This window comes from Micromys minutus, assembly GCF_963924665.1.
Source record: "Micromys minutus genome assembly, chromosome: 6".
In the NCBI taxonomy this organism is placed as follows: domain Eukaryota; kingdom Metazoa; phylum Chordata; class Mammalia; order Rodentia; family Muridae; genus Micromys; species Micromys minutus.
This window is the reverse complement of record NC_137975.1, coordinates 73009402-73031107: the sequence shown is the minus strand read 5'-3', so window position 1 is coordinate 73031107 and position 21706 is coordinate 73009402. Positions and strand designations below refer to the sequence as shown.

The following is a 21706-nucleotide window of genomic DNA, read 5'->3' as shown; positions in this document are numbered from 1 at the left end:
TGGAAGTCTTTTTAACATCATAAATGTATTTCTGACAATTCAACAATTTCATGTGCAGTGACTGTATCAATACATATTTTTCAGAATGTATCCATTAGATTTTTAAAATCATGTCAATATCTTACTGTATGAACCTAATTTAAGAAACTAAACAATGAACCATTTATTATAGTGAATGTGAAAACAGATACTTTTGCAGCTCTTTGGTGATACAGAACTGGATGGCGCTGTGTAGAAGTACCCAGGCATTAACAAAGGTCAGCTTCAAACAAGCCTTCCTTAGCTTCAATCACACTAATTGGTTGATCTTAAAAAAGACAAATGCTCATTTTAAAATCAACATGGAACTAGAGACAGATATAAAATAAAACCCTACTGCATGTTATCTAGTTTATGCCATATCTCCAGTCTATGCCACAGAGAACACTCCTGGATATAATAGCATTGAGATGTGTCCAGGCATTTACGTTTTATGATCGGTGCATTGGGCTTCTGTTGACTAACTCTACAGTACATATCATTCTTTCACAATTCTATAAAGTCCTCTATATAGATGAATCTTTACAGACACTTTGAATAATCACCAGGTAGCCTCGTGATAATAACATTTAGCAAGAACCATGTCAGTACAAATAAGGAATTTTTGCAAACTATGAATTTTAAAAATCTACCGAATCCATTTTCATGCTCCCAGTCATGGTAGTAACAAAACCAGTTTTACAGATTGTGATTAAAGCTTGTTTCTCAGGGCTGAAGTGATACCTCAGTCATTAAGAGCACTGGCTGGCTTCTAAATGTCCAAGGTTCAATTTCTAGGAACTGTATTTTAGCTGAGAAACACTCATGTAACTCAGTAAGAGAGAATTTGATGGGCTACTCCACAAGCCTCAGGCACACATGTGCTACACAGTCATAAATGCAGGAAGGCGCTTCGTAAACAATGAATATATGCAAATATTTTTAAAAAGTTGACAAAGTTGCTTCAAAAGAGTGGCCAAATGAAGAATAAGATTTCTTATCACTGTAATTAGCTAAGATCTTCCGTAGTTCAAGGCTGTAAGTCACCAAGATTATTGTCTAAGAATAAATATATGATTAAGCTGCTGTATGAGATTTATTTCTTATCCACAACATTACAGAAATGGAAGTTCTTTTTATTGAACAGATGGATGAGGTACATTTTCTCTGGAAAAACAGCCAATGCCATTAACCTCTGGGCCATTTCTCCAGCCTGAGACACATTTTCTCAATGTCTCCCACTGATCGTGCCAACGTTCAGCCAGAAGCCCTTCCCTGTGAATCAGCACAAGGGGGCTGAAAATCGCATAACCAAGGGTCAGAAACTCATGGATATTTACCATCAACAAATAGTCTCCTAAAGAGAGACTTAGAAAAAGAGAAAAGGCACAATCTGTCCAGTAGAAGAAAACAAAACAGAGCATCAGAAGGAGGACGCTTTGGGCAGCTCTCAGCTCAGGGGGAGTTCTGTAGAGAAGCTTGGAGTTCTGAAGGTAGAGGACCTGCTGGTGGTGATTGTGGAGAAGAAAAATCATGTAGCCACTGGCCCCTCCCATGGCACCCTGGAACACTGCATCTCTCAGGACCATGAGAAGGAGAAAAATCCATTTTATTTCCTGACTTTCTAGTGTAAAATAACAATAGTTGTCTCCATTCCTGAGCTGTGATATATTCAGACCTGTACTTTTCATAGAATGGATCAGGTTCACACTTATTAAAGCATTGAATAGCCAAAAGAATGAGAAGAATGGAAGGATGTGCCATGCAGACTTTGGCCTGAATCTGATCCACCCAGATCCTCTGGGACTGATGATGATGGCCTGGACCACAGTGAGGAGACTGGTGGTACAGATGGAGAGGCCACGGGACACCCTCTCCAGGTAAACAATGATCTTACAGCCTATGTCATCCAGAAAGTTTCTCAGAGCAAAAGCTGCTATTGTCTTTCGCAATCCTTTTGCAAGAAGGAGTATGATGTTTATAAAAGCCAAATGAATGAGAATAAGCTGTATGGGTTTCTTCTCAGCACCTTCTAATAAACTGAACAAATAATCACCAAAAACATAAATATTCCCCACGGTGCCAATCATAGTCATGAAGAGAAATATTGTTTCCTTAATAAACTGAAAAAACATTTTTACTTACTAGGTTAAAAAAACTTGTATCCAAGATGTAAAGTTTTTTTTTTCTTCAAGAAAGTGTCAGTAATGGTAGACATGGATCCGAACAGTATATTTTGCATAACAGCATATTTTGACATGCAAGAGCCAGTGGTGGACACATGTATTATTTCAGATGAGGCCCTTGAAACTCCCCCTTTCCCTGTAGACTCTGGGATGTTATGTGTGCTCTGACAGGTGGATTTGGTAACTGGTATTCCAATCTAAAGTTTTAAAGGAGAAATCTTTTTAGTTGTACAATATAAAATTTTACTTCTTCCCCTGTCTGTCTGTCCGTCTCTCTATCTCTCACTCTCTCTTTGTGTGTGGGGGGGTGGCTGTATGAGTGTGTGTTTCTGTCTGTCTGTCTGTCTGTCTGCGTGCATGGATTATCCTTGTTAGCTCTCTCACAGCTAAATTGAATACCAAGTTTCCCCAAGTGAAATTTCTTCTTCTGTTTCTTATTCTATTCCATCACATTTCTCCACCCAATTCCCAAAGGCCGAGGCTCATGCTGACCTGTCTGCCTTCCCCACATCACACGCAGACACTGGGAGACCCTGCTCAGCACCTGCAGAATCTTTCAGCTCTGGAGACCTTTCCTTCCGCACTGTCTCCTCCTTCATTTCATATTCCTCTCTTATCTTCTTAATGGTTAGTGTAACTATTTCTATGTCGTTTGAATTCAAAGCTTTATAACTTCAATTTCTACATCTTATTATTTAAAAGTTTTTTATAATAAACATTCTGTGGTTTCACTCTATGTAAGAGCTCACTAAATACTGTTTTTTTAAGTTTGACCTCGATATCCAGACAGGGCCCAGTGGTTAGAGTCATCAAAAGATGTCCTGAAAAAGACTGTTGTATGAAACACTCATGCAATTGCCAGGTTGCAGCAAGTGAAGGTGTCTGACTGAACCTTAGGGTGCTTCCTAGGAGAATGGGTAGCAGAGGGTGTGATCCTCATGGTTGGCTTCAGGGAATCTGTGACCCCAACAAGTGATCAGGACATCTAAGGGAGCAAGAAACAGCTCTGGGCTAGAAGATGATGATTAAGTAGCTGGGAGACAGGATTCATGAGGTGTTAGGCACTGTCATGGGATGAGTTCAATTTAGCAGTTATGGTTCTCAATACGGCTGCATAAAGCACAGTAGGTTGGGGTACACAGTTGTGAGCAGGGACCCTCCCATCTAAGAGGACATGGTGGCATTTGCCTCCGTGGGGCATTGTGAGCAGCAGTTACATCAGTTTGCTTTACAGCCCGCTTCTCCTCCTGTTTCTTGTCCAACCTGCTTGTCAGGCAGCTGCTTTGTCCTACATCAGCCCAAGCTGATTCCAGGAATTAGACCTCTGCAGGATGTTTCTCTTCATGTTCAGAACTAAGTTCTCATTTCTCAGGAATTTGTGGTAATCTGTGGACATCTTTTCTAGAACAGGAGGAATCTGGATGTGTCCATGCCTCCATGGGTTTGTGTATTCAGAGCACACGAATGTCTCTGTCCCCTAGTCTCCTCCCTGCTTTAAATGTTTACGTCCTGATGATCTCACACATGATCTGCATGAACTTAGCTTTGTGCTCAGGTTTGGGTCCAGGTGGCTTCCTGACTTTAAAAATGTCAATTGCTGCCTTTCAACTGTTCCTCTGACAAAGAAGTAATTATCACGTGTATCAGTGTGTCCTAGAAATCACAGTACCATCCTACATATCTGCACATAATGAGATATGCTTCAGACATTAATAGCAACAGTTAATAGCAATAATTAAGAGCTCATCAGCATTCATTAATATATTTACAATAAATGTTAAGTGTTCAGTCAAAGATTAGAATCTATCACAATCTCTGATATCAATTCACCCCAAATCCTCATCAAAACTATTGACATTTTCTGTTTGTTTAATGCTTGCTTTCCTGGTCCTACTTTTCTAGTCCTCTCTTCCTATTTTGACACCAGATTCTGATCTTCTATTAAGTGGTTCCTGTCTCACTGACGTGGACTGTAGCGGGAGGTACGGGAAACACATCTCCAACATTATCTGGGGAAATGCTATGTAAAACTAATTTAAAAGACAGAATAAACTTTGTGTAAATAGATAAATGATCTCATGATGAGTCTAACCTCTAAGCGCCTTAGGCAGGTTATATCCATCCAAACTGTTATGTTGTTGTTGTTGAAAAAAACAAATGAACAAAAACAAAACAGAGTTTTTCTCTTTACTGCTTAGCACTGGGATAAAGTTAACATGAGCCCTTTCAGGTTCACAGCCTTTATAGCAGGAATTCTCAACATGGTAACAGTAAGTGTTACACTTAATGGTTTATACTTCCACATGGCCACCAGGCATACAATGACTGAAGTTGATATAGGTATGTATAATAAATATCATATGATAGCACTGAGAGATTTTTAAGGATGGATATAGAAGGAAAACCTTCCATTTAGGAGTTATAAAACTATTGTAAAAGAAAACATGTACCAATACTTCAAAAGTGAAAATGCATCCAGAGAAAAATACAAACTTTATAAACCCTAGTCACACTGTTAAGGTTCAACGCTGACAAACATGGAGGCAAAAAAAGAAGAGAGTTTGCTTTTGTTTGTTGGTTTGTTTGTTTTTTCGTTATTTTTGAGCAACAGTATCCCTGTGTAAACCAAAATAGCCTTGAAGATAATTAACTTCCCTTAGACTCTCTAGTGCTGACATTACCTGAGTGGGTTATTATTGTCTCAATTTTTATAGATTTTTGAAAATCTTCTGTATCTTATTCATTCCTTTTTAAAAAGATAACCTTAGGCAAAGACCCACCCAGAGCTCTGTCTTGACACCAGTCTGAGAATGAATAGCAATCCCTCAGCATGTCTGTCCCATTTCTGTATCTCCAGGAACTCATTTCCTTTGATCTTTCTGGTCCCAGAGACCAGCCTTGTCAGGGTCAGAAGGAAAGTGGAGGACCCGAGGCTCACACAGTCTCTCAACTCCTCCCTGTCTTAGTCAGAGAGAGACTTCAGTTGTAATGCATCTCTCCATGACACAGCTGAGGGGATGAAGATCTTACCTCCGTGTTCTCACCTGGACCTCTGTGGTGCAGTCAGGCTCTGGGGCAGCTCTGGGAAGGTGACACTTGCCAGGTCATATTTGTACTGTCTGGACCTGTGGGGCTCTTGGCTGCCATCAGGTCTGAAGACTTCAGGTTTCATGTTGTCACAGTGTCAGGGGGGAAGGAAGGTCACTGCAGGGCCTCAGTCCCTGAAGTACAGCTTCCCTCTCTCCCACAGTTACAGCATCTGTTTTGCTCAGAAGTTATTTCCGGCTTAATTAGTGTTTAATTATCTTGAGAGGAAGGATGTGGGGTGAGAAAATGAACCTCTAACCAAATTCTGTGCCCCAAGCTTCCTGCATCTCCAGAGGACCTCCTGTTTTCAGGCCCCGAGCTTCCTGCATCTTCTGACTGGTAGATAAGCCTAAGTGGCAGCCTGCTACCTGGCAGGGCACTGGATTCTGACATACAGACCAAGTCACTTTCTTCTCTTTCTTAAATGCTTTACTAGACAGAAATATAATAAATGATTCTCAGAATCCTGGGATCCTGTACATGTCCCAAACACAGACCAAAGAAATTGCACTACCTGTATCCTTGGTAATAAAGGGTTTGGCTGTAATTGTTTGTCTCAAACCTGCAGCCTAAGTATCTATGGGACTAGAAATATGAGTGTGTCCCTGACATCCTTACTTTGACTATTTTCATGTTACGTTTTGTTTTACGTATGCTTTATGCTTATTGTATCTAGTAAGATTTCAGTGCATACAATCAAACCTTTAAAAAGTCAAGTACTGACAAAAATATATTCATATAGTTTTATGCCAAACAAAACTGCAAATGCTTCTAGCATTAAAGCATGCTGTTATATAGAAAATGCTACAGGCTTTGAAGGAGACATCCTTTAGAGTCCTAAAATTATAAGGCTGGTAATAAAAAACAATTTAAAACAGAAAGAAAGGAAGGAAGGAAGGAAGGAAGGAAGGAAGGAAGGAAGGAAGGAAGGAAGAAAGGAAGGAAGGAAGAAATGCTTCAGCTACAAATGAAATGTAAGTTTTGAGGAAGCCAGGATTTTCATACCCTCTATTGAAAGAGAAACTCTGAGTGGAGGTAAACTAAATTATTTATGTAGTAGATAAGAATTTAAAAATCGGACTGTTTGGTACAAAAGGCCTGATGGAAATAACCAAATATCCCACAGTGTTCCCAAGACTATAGGTTGCTCCAGAAACTGAAAACAAGGCCTCCTTGCAGAACACAACACCTACAGAACTCATTGAACTTCAAGATGTTAAGTTGGTGGCTAAATAGAGCCTTTGCCTCTCTGTTTTAATTTATAATGGTGTACAGTCTGCAAGATAGGCTAGGGCAATGGTAGCACAAAGCTTTGGGAGTAACCAACAAATAGCTGATTTGACTTAAGGCCCATTTCACAAAACGGAACCCATACCCAACACTGCTTAAGTAAACAAGAACCTGAGACTAGACATCCCAGGGACCAAGGGTAGAGCTTAATAATTCTAAAAATGGGATTAAAAGAAAATGATAAGATGACTCCTAATGATAGTTTACTGTGTTCATAAAGTCCCATGGCCAGGCATTAAGCAGAGAGTGAGACCCTGATGCATTTAGCCCTAAATAGGATGTCCTCATTAAATACCTCCCTCAGAGCTCAGGGAGCCCTGAGTATGTGAAAAGAGTATTAGAGCCAGAGGTGATGGAGGACACCAAGGAAGTGAGGCTCTTTAAACGAAATGAGCACAGCTCACCTGAACCCACCATGACGCAGGATGCACAGAAACTGCTCAAGTCTGCACCAGGTCCTCTGAGTACATATATTATGAATTCCACTTTAGTGGTTTTATGAGGTTCCTTAGTGGGAAAATCGTGGATCTCTGATTCCAGTATCTTCTCTTTGACTCTTTTTCTTCTGTTTGTCTTGTTCAACATGGATGTGGTGGTTTTGTTTTATAATAGTATATTTTATTTTTCCATATTTTTGAATGAATGAATGAATGAATGAATGAATAAATGAATGAATGAAAATCTTGCCACTGGGGTGAAGGTTAACATCTGAACTGTCACGTATACCTGCTGGGAGAGGGAAAATCAATTTTCTTTCAGAATAACACTTGGTATATCAACCACTCCAGGACAGGTATCATGTTCAAGTATATAATGGATTCTACAGGTGTGTGAGTGTGTTTGTATGTGCGTTTGTGTGTGGGCATGTTATTTTATCACAATTTGGTGGGGTTTTTTAATGTGTTTTTATTTTGTTTTCTTGGTTTGGGTTTTTGCAATTGGTTCATTGGGGTTCTGTTTTCTGAGAAAGAACTGGCAGTTGAGTGGGCCAGAGGGGAAAAACAATATAGAAGGACTTGGATGAGGAGAATATAAGCAAAATACATTTAAATTTAAAATTGATTTAAATAATAAAATGTAATAAAGAAAAATAAATTTTAAAATAAAATAATTATCTCCATTCTAAAAAGAAGCAATTTGTTCTGCTATTTTTGTTACTTTGTCTAGAAAACTAAACGTCTTTCTCTTTGAAATATAAAGAAAAACAAAACAGCTTAAAACTAGAAAGAGAGACCTTTATGTAGCTTCTATTCAGGAAGAGGTCTATAGAGAAAACTGACCTCCTGCAGACAGCAAACATACTGAAGGGTCCCTGGTAACCTCCTATTTGTCCCAAAAGTTGACCTCATATAAAGGACATTCCCTTGAAGAAAAAAAAGTGGCACTTAATATGAATAAACCCTGGCTGGAGAGATGGCTCTGTGGTTTAAGTGCTTTGCTTCCAAGTGTGAACGTGACCTCACGTAAATGCCTGGTGGTGTGGCCACTTCACTGTAGTTCCAGCCTCAGAAGGCAGAGATATGCTACTGTGCAAGTTTGGTAGTGAGATTAGCCATTTTGCTGTGCTGTATCTGGCTGAAAGATTCTGCCTCACTATTGTGGAAGATGTCCAATTAAGTCTTATACATGCAGATAAACACAAATGCACATGTGCACGACCTCAAATACACATGTGCCCACCTACCGGAAAACACACACACACACACACATTCAAAACCTACACACACATTTAAAACCTATGCACACATGAAAAACTTCAAAAGATTTCACTAAAGCCACTGCTTCCCTAAGGAAATTAAGAAACAAACTGACAAAGCGAGTGGGTTTATTTACGGTTTGACAAAACTGGAGGGGGGGGAGAAAGACTCTTCCTCTCCCCACTTCTCTGTAGCAAGGTTACAATTTTATAAAGAAGGGGTATCCAGGAAAGGTGCATGTGTCATCAGAACTGTGTGAAGCCTCTCGGGAGGCAATTTCTTCCCCTCACAGTGCCAGGGCTTCAGCCTTTCTCTTCCTCAGGGGTGGGACTGACTCCTGGGCAAATGTTAATCTTTGCATTTATTGTATCAATACTCTGACTGTGAAGAGCAGGGGACAATGTCTCTCTTTAGAACACCTGCTCTCCTGCCAGGACAGTTACATCCTGACACCTCTGTCCCTGTTGGTCTCAAGCTCATGGCTCCTGGGACAGCCCATGACAAACAGGAGGTGCTGGGAACTTCCTTGTCCTGATAACCATGGAAGTGCATTGAAGGGATATAAATGTAGGTGATCATTAGTTGTTCTTTATTTGTTTATTTATTTATGGTAATTCTTTATTTATTTATGTCTAGCTTCCTGACAATGGGGTCGTCTCCAGTCTCTTTCCCAAGTAAGCAAGAGACCCACAGCCACATGATGTAGAGAGGGAAGTGGGTATTTGATTTTTGTAGACCCTTGAGCAGGGATTGTCTAGGATCAATTATAAAAAACTAATAACAGTGCAAAGCTATTTTTAAAAGCCTTGATTAACTTAATGACTTGATAGGTTGGAACATTAGGGACTGTAATTTGCTCTGTGTATACTTTTAGTTCGCCAAGTTCCTGGGTATAAAGAGTAACTGATGCATCTGTTAATGTGCCCCTCATATTTTATCAATGCTGAAATTTCTGCTGAACAAGACAAAGGGGCTGAGGACAGAGGTTTAGAAATATTCTAACATTAAGTGTTATAGAAGCATGTGCGCTCTGAATACCCAAGAAACAACTCACTGACCATATGAAGCTCAAAAAAAAAAAAAGTCCAAAAAGTGGAAGCCTCAGTCCTTCTTAGAAAAAAAATAAGTGTATAGCACCCTCTCAGAGTGGGGTACACCTGGACCTTAAATCATTAATACCTCAAGAGCTAAGAAGATAGCCTTGTGGCAATTTTTTTATTTAAAAATCATTATGTTTAATCTTTACACACCAAGAAAACTTTGACTATTTCCATGTTACATTTTGTTTTACATGTACTTTATGCTCATTGTAACTAGTAAGATTTCAAGGCATACTATCAAACCTTTAAAAAAAAAAGCAAGTACTGACAAAAATATATTCATATGGTTTTATGCCAAAAAGCTTTTAAAAATCTATACATATATCTTTTTTTTTCAAATAAAGTTGTAAAAAAAAGAAGAAGAAGAAGAAGCATGTGTGGAGGTGGTGAGATATTTTAGGTTTAAGAGTTTAAGGATGACATTAAGGTAGATTATTTTTTCAGGGTTAGATGTTCATTAGAAACATTTTTAACACTAGGCACAGACAGCAGCATGCAGGGGCTCTGACGAAAGATCAGACCCATAGAAAAATCTAAAAACCCTTCTTAGATTTTTCACAGAAAGAGAGGTAAGAAAGAAATTGAAAAGCTTTCTTTCTTTCTTTCTTTCTTTCTTCCTTTCTTCTTTCCTTCCTGACTTCCTTCCTTGCTTTCTTCTTGTCTTTTTTTTTTATGTTGTTGTTGTTTCAACTGGCTGTTGCTAGGGTGAAGCATTGTTAGTAATTACTGAGAGTCCATAGAAAAGGTACACAAGAGTATAGAAAAATAATCTACTCTATTTCTAGAACTGGAATATAGGAATTGTCAGTTTGACCAAAATGGAGGAGCATTACAAAAGGGGACAGCCATGGTGAGTGGTTAGAACCCATGTAGGAGGATGATTTAATGGTGAGTGGTTAGAACCCATGTGGGAGGATGCAGTGAAACTTGATAAGAAGATGAGGAAACAGGTGTGAGAGTGAGAACACTGCGCAGCTCTTACGTCTGAATGGGATGTTTGCACAGCTGTGAAGGTAGAGGACACACAGGGGACGTCTGTACAGGAAGAGAGCCATCGCCCTTCATATGAACCACTACTCAGTACCATTGACCAATGTGCAAACCCATGAGACTCTGAAAGACCGTGTCACAAAGAGAGAGGGATGGAGAAGGAGGGCACAGGTTGAGGGGAAGGTGAAAGGTTGAAAATGAGAGGGGAGAGAAAACCCTCACCTCACTGTGAGGATGACACTGAGGACAGGAAGTTTGGTCCCTGATGGAAAGACAGATGAGGGCCAGTAAATAGATAACAGAGAAAGCAATTGTTCAGTTCAGAGACGGAATCTCTAAGAGCTGGCAGGCTTTTTCTCCTGCCAGGAGGACCTTCTGCCTATGAACTGGTCTTACAAGCTCAGGGCTGGATTAGGACATGTTTACACTACAGTTGTGGGCCTATCTGCCTCCCTGCCTTCATTCAAATAAAAGAAGCTGAAATTAGGGCAGGAGAAACTCGCCAAGACTCTGACCCTCAAGCAGAAACTTGTCTTTGGCTTCCTAAGTCCCCCTTTTCTTTGCAGAGGGTTCTTCTCTGTGTTGTCTGTGTCTGACTCACTGTGTGGGTGCTCATCCCAAACAAAAGCCTTTCATCATTCTGTCTATTTCTATCTTCCATGTCTGATATTTTTTCCCTGACTGTTAGTGTTTTAACAGGCAGAGAAAATGAACTCAATCAAGACCCCCTAGATAGTCATGTGATGACTAAGGGGACTCCATTTTATGCTGCACATCCATCATGATACCCATTAGTTTGTCTCTGACCTGGTTCCTACAAGGTAAGTTCCCAGTATCCTAAGTGGCCTCGTCCTTCCCCTCAAATTTGCAGCTGTAAGCATGTACTTGTTATCACATAACCAACTGCTGTTTGGCTTCTGTAGCCTGCTTATGCAGCCATTCGAGGACTATTCTGAGGTCTCCTTGACTACATAAACATGGCTGAACAGAAGAGTTCTTAGCTTGAGTATGGAGAAGCTAAAGTTCTTCCTGTGTTTTTACCTTTAAATATCCTTTCTTTACCCACCTTCACGTGGCAGTTTCACGTTTCTCTGGGAGACTGTTGTTCTTTGAGCAGCTTTGATAAATTATAGTCCTACTGAATAGAAACTACATAACAGTAACAGTAGCATAGTACAATACCCATAATACATTGCAACTCTAGATCTATCCAATCATGCTACTGGGTGCTGTGATATAATAGAGAGATCTGGAGCTCATCAAGATCCAAAATAGAAATAGGTAGGCATGACTACATTGTCATGTAGTCTGTGTTGGTGCTTTCTCCAGTGGGTGGTCCTAGGACTGATGGTGACAGCCTGGACCATGCCAAGGTGACAGCCAGAACAGGTGGAAAGTTCAGAGATATCATTTCCAGGTAAACCATGCTTTCACAAACATTTCTAGAATTTTCTGAGGAAAAAAAAAACTGTAGCCACATCTCTGACCCACTGAGGACAAAGAAGTAAAGAGCAGAATTGTGTTTCTCTTGGACAGGGAGGTGGGGAGTAGGTGAGCTGTTGCTCACAGGTACAAGGTTGCCTCAGGTGGAGTAATTCCACGGAGGTAGTGCACACATGGTGACTTCGGTGTAACTGTAGTGTGCACTGGGATTTCAGGAGCATTCATTTTACCCAGGAAATGAGAACAAAGAACGTGGATATGTTAATTCAGCTTATCTGGGAGATTTTAGAGTCTATCAAAGACATATCTATTGAAGGTTAATTATATAACACGTTTATTTTTAATAATGCAAGAGGAAGTACAGATCGCACATCACTTTGGATAGAAATGTCCCTTGAGACACTGATCTCTCATTCTCACTCACATTGCCCACGCCGTGAGAAAGACGGCAAAGCATACTGTAAACACACACTTGGTGTTACAGAGATGGTGAGAACCAGTATTTTACTCGGTCCTTGCACCTGTAAGCCTCACCTGTTGGAGGAATCTCACCATAGCTGTCTCACTGAAGACCATAACTGGTTGTTAGTCCACAGTCATGTGCCTCGTAGTCCCAGTGTGGCTCGGGAAGCCTGGAAGTTTCCTACAGAGCCACTGGTCAGCAAAGGAATCAGCCCCAGCTGCAGGAACAGAGCAAATCAACTCAGAGACAGAAAGGAAGGCAAGCAAGTATGAGGCAGGATGGTCTTTGACACACACTTTTAACCTGCGCTCTTACCATTAGGGACCACCCACGATCAGGATGTATCTTCCCACATCAATCAAGACAGACCAACACTATGTGACGCTCTTTACTCAGGCGATTCAAATTCGTGACAGGCTGACATAAACTCTAAACATAAAAGTGGTCTTGAATCTATATTTTGAACCACTAGGATCCTAGTTTATCTTAGCAAAGAGCAGTGTTTCAGAGATCCACAGCCTGGTCTATCTCATGCTTTATTCTGGAGAGTTTCACTCTTGAACCAGGGAAGGAACTCGGCAGCCTTGGGTTCCCTCCAGGCAAGTGCTCAGCTGCAGATCAAGCCGTTCAACCTCACTCCCTACAAGGTCTGTTTGGGGTTTTCTGTTTATCCTGGGGAGGAACTCCAGTGAGCTGATGGGCAGCTTTGGTCAACAGCCCTCCATGGCCCTGCGTCCCTTCAGGAGTGTCACTCCCACAGCTCAGAGCAGTCAGGCACCTCCCTGGGATGACTGCAGTGCAGTGTCTTGAGGATACGAGGTCCATGCAATTTCTGGACTCTCCCGGTCCTTCATGGCTGGAGGTGGTATAGGGTTTGGCAGCACCAATGTCCTGCTGCTTGGCAAGGCTGTGCCACCTTGGCTTCACCAAGCAGATTCCCAGTGCTCCCTAGGCACAGTGGTTCCAGCCAACAGGATACATCTGCACAGCATATGAGGAGGTGGAGTCTGGGATTCAGGGGACAAGGAGGACTCGCAAACACTGGGATGTTCAGTACAGGTCATTGTGAGTGGCCGGGAGCCAGAGGTGGAAGCGTGAGTGTGAACGATCTGTCAAAGAGGTACTTACACATCAGTGTGCCAGTGAGGCCTGGCCCGGAGCGTGGTTTCCAGACCTGCCACGGCACCATGTGAGAGAAGCGGTTTCCCAGGCTCTGTCATCTAACCTGGTCATGACTGTCCCTGTCCATCAACACCAGAGTCCTTAGATTTGGAACCCAGCTCTGTCATGCAGTTACTGACCACAAGTGTCCTGCTCCGGTGACGTCACTTGTCTCACTGTCATCTTCACTCTGCCCCGCAAGCTCGGCTCACCTCCACCTACCCTACCTTGCTCTCACGCCCTGGATTTGAGGGGGTGAAAGATGGAAAGTGAAGATGGTAAGAATCTGCTGTCCACCTTCCTAGAAACCCCAAATGTAAGAATGTGGGGTGCTAGACTTATGAAAATAAAATGTATTTTATAATATTTAGTTTAATGTTGGGATACACTAGAACACTATGGCAAAGGTCAGTTTGGTGGGGAATGCCTGTAATCCCAGCAGTTGGTACCCCAAGACACCTGAAGATCAGCTGCACTATGTATTGACTAGCGGGTCAGCCTATGCCACATTGCAAACATTTTGTCTCTGCCACACACATATCTCCAAAATTCATCATGACAAAGCCGTTTCTATTTATCTAACACAGAGAATCGCTATAGAATGTAATTTCTACATTTCTCAGTGAGCATGCAAGACATTAGAAACGTGGTCATTTCTTCTGATCAGAACATAGGGACTGAAACCAAGACAACCAAGTTCTAAAAATGTTTCAATACTTAGTAAAATAAAATTATGTGTCACTGTAGAGGGAGGTCCTGATGTTAAAATCCTGTTCTCCAATTGGTTCTTGATTTGTCAATAAAGAAGGCCGGGGACCAGTTGCTGCACAGAAGGTACAGGTGGAGCTTCCAGTTCCCAGGGGAAAGGCAGACAGCCAGAAGGAAGAAGGAAGCTTGTTCTGCCATGCTTTAGAGGAAGAATGAAATGATTGTGTAAGGCTTAAGGGGCGGAGGGGTGAGAGCTAGGGCCTGTGGCCTCTGCTGTATGTGGGTAGGCAAGGATGTTAACTAGGGGTTAGGTGGAACCAGCTGCTAAATTTAGGGTGGGAGGAGAGACGGGGATAATAAATTGGTAAGGGCACGCTTTCGGAGGTGGGAAATATCTACGCCCAGCCAATGTGCCCAAAAAGCAAGTTAAAGTAACAAAGCTGTGTGTGTCTTTTATCTGAGTCTTCAAGGGTCTCAGGAGTGGCCTGGTGGAGTGGAAACCTCCCAGAGCTAAGGCAGGTAGAAGGAGAAGCCAGATCAGGGCTGGTGATGGCAGATCCCAGAGCTAAGCCGGGTGGAATAGTAGAGAGGCCCTTCTGGGGGGAAAGTGGTAGTGTTTTAAAACTACACACAACATGACACTGTAAAACCTGTATAGGTATAGGGTACTTTTTTCTCCCAAAGTAGTATGTACCTGGTCAAGTATCCAGAAGTCATCAAAAGTACAGATTGATTTACTATTAAGCAAAAAGCTATATACTTTTAAGGGAAGATGTGTCATTTTTGCATCTCGGGCTGCCATTCTTCACAAGCCACTGCATCCTTCAGTAGAGGGTCCTGTCCTGACTGCATTGCACAGAACAAGCTGGTCCAGAATTTAGAGATCCACCTATTTTTCTCTCCTGCATCTGTTAGTTTTCAGCTCAGAGGCTATGTGTCTGTGTGACTAAGCTGACATCTGTCCCCAGCTCAGAGCTGCACTTGAACAACAGTGTCAACTGGTGCACTGGAAGACCTTGGCTGGCTGGTGTTTAAGTCTACCATTGTAGCTGAAGGGCTTTGCCATTTGGTATGGGGGTGCAGCTGTGTCTTGGTTTACAATGTAAATCCCTGGAATCATGCTCACCAAACCAATATTTTAACCTTGTCCTAAACCCCATGTGCTTGAGGAAAAAAAACAAAGAATCTTTAGTTAGGTCTTACTTCAAGAACTTCTATTCTACAAAATTGGAAAATCTAATCAAAATGGAAAATTCTCTTGATACTGTTAACATTCTGTTTAAGCTCCACCCACAGTTACCTGGCAATAGCCAGGTGTGCCTAACACTATAAAAGGGGCTGCTTGCCCCCTCCTCATCCTTTTATTCTCTTGCTCTCTTGCTTTCTTACCCTCTTCCCCCTTTGTCCCTTCTCTCCCCAATCCCTTCTTCTTCTTCTTCTTCTTCTTCTTCTTCTTCTTCTTCTTCTTCTTCTTCTTCTTCTTCTTCTTCTTCTTCTTCTTCTTCTTCTTCTTCTTCTTCTTTTTCTTCTTCTTCTTCTTCTTCTTCTCTCTCTGTCTCTCTCTGTCTCTCTCTCTGTCTCTCTCTGTCTCTCTCTGTCTCTCTCTCTCTCTGTCTCTCTCTCTCTCTCTCTCTCTCTCTCTCTCTCTCTCTCTCTCTCTCTCTCTCTCTCTGCCCCTACTACCCTCTCAAGCCTCTACCCATGCCCTGAATAGGCTCTATACTATACCATCATGTGGCTGGTCTCCTGTGGGGGAAAGGGGATGCTTCAGCATGGACCACCAAGGCAGCCCTTCCCCATACCACACCACACCTCCATTAAACATATCTTCCCTCTCTTTATCTGTTTATAAACACTTCAAATACTACTTACCAAAGTCAAATCAAGATGAGGCAAACAATTTATATGTACCTATAACCCCTAAGGAAATAGAAGCACTCCTTAAATGTCTCCCAACCAAAAAAAAAAAATCATAGGACCAGATTGTTTTAGGACAGAATTATACCAGACTTTCAAGGTAGAGCTAATACCAATTCTCCTGAAACTATTACACAAAATTGAAACAGAAGAAGCATTGCCAAACTCGCTCTATGAGGCACAGTCACCCTGATACCTAAACTACATGAAGACTCAACAAAGAAAGAATTTCCAACCAATTTTCCTTATGAACACTGATGAAATAATTGCAAACTAAATCCAAGAACAGATTAAAGGCATCCTTAACCATGATCAAGCATGCTTCATTCTAGAGTTGCAGGGCTGGTTCAACATATGCATCCATCAATGTGATACAAACTGAAGAGGGGAAATATAATAATTTCATTAGAAAAAGCTTTTGACAAACCAACACCCCTTCATGATAAAGTTTTGAAGAGATCAGGGATACAAGACACATACCTAAACACAACAAAAGCAATATATAGCAAGCCAATTGCCAACATCAAATTAAATGGAGAGAAACAAAGAAAATCCACTAAAATCAGGGACAAGGCTGCTGACTCTCTCCCTATCTATTCAATATTCATTGCTACCTATCGCCTACTAAGTCCTCCCGGATCCAGCTCATCCTTCTCAATCTTCATTTTGATCTCCTTTCTGTCCTTTCTATCCCTTCTCCTCTGACCCTCTCTCTCCACCTCCCTTCCCCCGCCCAATTACCAGCTCTCGCCTTTATTTTACAAATTAAAATGGAAAGAAGGCTCTAATGAAGTCAGCTGATTTTATGTTATCTTCTGCCCCTGAGATCCTCTCTTCTGTCTCTTGTATTCTGTTGGTGATGCTTGCATCTATGACTCCTGATCTCTTTCTTAGGTTTTCTATCTCAAGGGTTGTCTCCTTTTGTAATTTCTTTTTTGTTTCTATTTCCTTTTTCAATTCTTTCACCTGTTTGGTTATATTTTCCTGTAGCTCTTTAAGTGATGTTTGTGTTTCCTCTTCAAAGGCTTCTACTTGTTTGTGTGTGTGCTCCTGGTTCTCCTGTAATTCTTTAAGGTAGTGCACTTCTCAAGGACCTCCATCATCATCATGAAGTGTTATTTTAAATCCATATCTTGTTTTTCTGGTGTGTTGGGAGATCCCCTACTTATTCTGGTGGGAGAACTGGGTTCTGATGTTGCCAGGTTGTCTTGGCTTCCATTGCTTAGGTTCTTGCACTTGCCTCTTGCCATCTTGTTATCTGTGATGTTAGGTGATCTTGTTGTGTCTGACTGGAGCTTGTCTCTCCTGTGGGTCTGTGGGCTGGTAGGCTCAGGAGGGAGATTGCTCCTGGGTGTGTGGCTCTCTGGGTACAGACAGTGAGTCCTGCTGGAGGTGACCTGGCTCTGTTTCTGGGGTGGAACAGCAATGCTGTACATTTATACATGGAATACTATCAGCTATTAAAAACATCCTGAATTTTGCAGGCAAATTGATGGAACTATAAGTATCATCCTGAGTGAGATAGCCCAGACTCATAGTACAAATCTCACTTAGAGGGGAAATAAAATAGTCATCAGAGAGAGGGAATTAGTTGGAAAAGAAGATGGGAACAGGAAGAGAGATAGATGCACAAAAGAACTCACAGACACAGTGAAGGTACACACAGGATATGCACAGGTTTAAGTTAGATGGAGTCCCAGAACCGAGAGAGGTCGTAACACTAACCAAGAAACTATTTTCAGTTAATACCTGCTGTAAATGGGACAATCAGTTTTCTATAACAAATGTCACTGGGTGACCTCAGCCATGCTCCAAGGAAACCCCATGTTTTTGTTATTGTTGTTGTTGTTTAGATTTCTCTTTTCTTCAAATCTTTTGTTTTGTTTTGTGGAGAAAAGAGCACAAGAGAGCAAACATAAAGTTGGTTGAGTAGAGGGATGTGGAGGATGTGGGAGATGTTGGGGAATGTAAATGCCATTATCAAAATCTATTATATGGAAAAAACTGAAGAAAAAGAAAATAACATCAGACAAACATAAACCACTTAAGGTATCTGTAAGGCAGCAGCAGGCGTACTAAGTAGTGCTGAGAGCACAGAGGGTGCAAGAGTCTCCTCATCTTTTTGTCCTAAACATGACATTGCAGACAGTCTTTGGCTGTCGTACTGAACTATTTTTTAATGTTAATAAAGAGTACGGTTGAAAATTATTCAGAAAGTGATCACTTCAGGTTATCAGAAATTTCTTCCAAAGCACTTCTTGGTTTAGCTGGTACATGGAGGGAAAGAGGCAAGAGTGCAGATAAGTCCAAAGGGCAGCTCCCCTCAGACACTGCGCATCACCCTTCTCCTTACTCAGACACTGCAATTAGGATCAGAAAGTTTCTGGGTTCAGCAAATGGCAGGGCACCAGGGAGAAGGCAGAGCTGCCCTCAGGGATGGAGACAGAAGAGCCTGTTCCCCAGATGAAGCCAAACTCCTAGGGGACATGCTGACCCCTTGCTTGAGCACAAGGACTTGAGGTTGATAAACAGGGTCTGGCTGTGCTGTGAGGACACCCACCCTGAGCCCTGCACAGACTGCACAGGTGAGTGCCGCCATGTCATGGGGGATGGGGCTGCATTTGACCTTGAAAGAAATCTGGGGAGGGCTGATGTGTGGGAGAGAAGGATGTGGCTTCATGCCACTCTGAGAGGGGACAATGGCAGGATTCAGAGAGAAGATGGTATATAATTTCCTAACTGCAATCCAGAATTGTTTCAGTGTCCAAAAAGACAATATGTCTGGCCACTGGGAGTCATCTGCTCCTTACACAGGACAGCCAGGGGTAGGAGACAGAGGCACCTGCAGTGTAGCTGATGGGAGTTTTTATTCCATATATTTCTGCATACTTGTATTCTCTTATAACAGATATGTATTTGTGGATTATATAAATTCATTTTTAGAAGGCCTAATGGGTTGCAGTCAAACTTTCATTGTTTCCAAAATAATCAAGATAATAAGCAAATAATTTATAATATTCTTGTTCTGCTTGCCCTGTTCACTGTAATCCAACATACCTTATAATTCCAGTTTGTCATGTAAGATTTGGATAGTGTCGTCTTTTCCAAACCTACAAATGAGTATGCACTGCAGCAATGGATACTCTGTACTGTTGCTCCCCCCAACCCCCGCTGCAGAAGTTGTTTAAGGTTATCCTTGGTTGTTCAACAGAAGAATCTGAGGTCTATAAATATGTACGGTTAGGGATGTAGGTCAGTTGTGAGAGTGCTTGCCTAACACACACACGGTCCTGGGTTTGATCCTCAGCACTGTGTAATCCAAACCTAGGTAGTGGGTTAAGAAATTTAAGGTTGGATACCTAATTTGTGGCCAGCTTGGTGTGTAGGACACACTGTCTCAAAATAAAACTAAAGCCGAAACCCTAAAAATCCAGATACGTAGGCACCAATTATAAAGACTGTATCTATAGGGTTTTGTGTGTGTGTGTGTGTGTGTGTGTGTGTGTGTGTGTGTGTGTGTGTGTGTGTGTGTGTACATCAGTGTGTTAGGGCCAGAGGTTTGATAGAAGGTGTCTTGTCAACTTAGTTTTTTGAGAAGGGACCTTCTATTGAACATGGCACTGTTTGGTTGATTGTGTTGGGCTGGCTGGCCAGTGAACTTTGTGGATCTGTTTGACTTCACTTCCCAGCCTGGTATTCCTCCTACGTCTCAAATATGTCCTCATGAGTGTGCAGCTTGCACTGTACTGACTGAACCATCTCCTCAGCCCAAGCCTATAGTTTTACAGGAAGCAAATAATCTTCAGAAATGCCTCCTCCCTAATCTTGATCGTGATTATATATATTTATAAAAGTAACATTACTGTGGATAGATAGATCTTATGTAAGAACTAAAAAAGAAGAGTTAGATTAGGGTACTGAAATAATTTTTGACAGATGTTCAGAAGCACCAAAAAACCATGAAAAACAATGCATAAGATGGTCATAAATATCTTCCAGCAATGGTGTTTGTAGTAGACACTGTTCTTTAGAAGCACACACTAATAGAAAATACAGTGCACAGACTGAACAAAGTAGCCAATATAGCCCTGATGCTCATGTGTCAGACTGTAGCAGTCAGTCTGGGGCTGGCTTTTAGAAGAGGGCAGTTCCATTATACAGGTAAGTACAGATTTTATCCAAGATTTTAAAGATGGGCAACACCAGGAAGCATGCGGTACATGAATATAATATACAACTGAAAATCTCCCCGCACGATCTGTAGGCAACTGATATCTGAAATGTCTCCATGTTAGTGTAGTATGCACAGAGATTTAATCTTAAGAACAGAAGAGTTCTTAAACAACAATTTACAAGACAACTGGCTTTCGATGTCACATTAAGAAAATCATCCTTCAAGCTCCAGAGTATGTGGGGCCATAAAACCTGATTAAAGTTTTATATGATAAAAATCCCAGTAAGTAAATGGCTTATTGATAAGTTCAGACACCATTTAATCATCCAAGAAAAAGTAGTTTCCACTCTTCTTTTGCTCCACGTCCTTGATTGAATTGAGCTTATTTATTTGTGGTCTGTAGTTGTTGGGGTCTCTTCTGAATGTAATTTCGAGCTGAGACAAAAATTTGTTCATGCCAGCCAGAAGAGTCTGGGGACTGTTTGCAACTGTGTTCTTAGATGGAACACCATCATAAACGATGACACGATCTGCTAGATAGGTGGCCACGATGAAGTCTTCTTTGCATGGAGAATGAAACGTTTGACGACCCGAGCTGCCATTAATCTTTGCTCAGAATCCAAATATGCAGATGGTTCATCAATTAAGTAGACGTCAGCAGGTTTGCCCAAACAAAGAGCTAAAGCCACTCGCTGAAGTTCACCACCAGACAACGTCTGTACCTCTTGGTCAATGATGTTCTCAGTCTGTAGGGGCTTCATGACATCAGTCACAAACTGTGGGTGAGTGTGCATCTCTGATCTTTTCATGCAGTAACTGGCGAACAATTGCCTGTGTCTTCGTCTCATCTTTTCAGTCCAGAATAGAGCCCACTGTCCCCTTTGCAGCCTTGGGAATTTGGTCTACATATTGAGGTTTGATAATGGCTTTTAAGTCATCTTCTAGAATCTTAGTGAAGTAATTTGTGATTCAGATCCACGGAAATAAGTCAAAATCTCTTGCCAAAGGTGGATCATCATACTTTCCAAGGTTTGGCTTTTGCTTCCCCACTAAAATTTTTAGTGCAGTTGACTTACCAATACCATTAGTTCCAACTAATCCCAAAACTTCACCTGGACGAGGGATGGGCAACCTGTGAAGCTTGAAGGCATTGGCACAATAGCAATGCGTTGTTTCTTTTTCCAAGTTGCTTGGTAAATTGACAATTGATAAGGCGCCAAAGGGATATTTCTTAATACAAATACCACAACCAATACAAAGAGTTTCAGAAATCCATGCTATTTTGCTCTGGGGCGTAACCTCTATGCATAATTTTCCCATCCGAAAAATTGATCTTGGCTCGTGGCGGTAAAAACACGCTGTATGCTAAGACCTGACGGCTAGCGCTGCTTTGGCTACTGTACGCCCCATTATAAGGGGACCATTGTCTCCAGAAGAGCTGGATATTCTTTGTTACAATTATGGCAGACAAG

General features: G+C 41.5%; 1 protein-coding gene and 1 pseudogene across 2 annotated transcripts; both read right to left on the bottom strand.

The window, feature by feature from the left end:
* Positions 1-1154: 1154 nt before the first annotated feature.
* Positions 1155-2153, bottom strand: LOC308422051 (putative vomeronasal receptor-like protein 4; the record flags this gene model as incomplete). The annotated part of the gene is made up of 1 exon (XM_080918522.1): positions 1155-2153. One exon carries the CDS (start codon positions 2151-2153, stop codon positions 1155-1157), a length of 999 nt encoding a protein of 332 aa, XP_080774648.1.
* Positions 2154-20465: 18312 nt separating this feature from the next.
* Positions 20466-21554, bottom strand: LOC308421891 (ATP-binding cassette sub-family E member 1-like; annotated as a pseudogene). The gene has a single exon. The product of its transcript is annotated as an ATP-binding cassette sub-family E member 1-like (transcript).
* Positions 21555-21706: the final 152 nt, after the last annotated feature.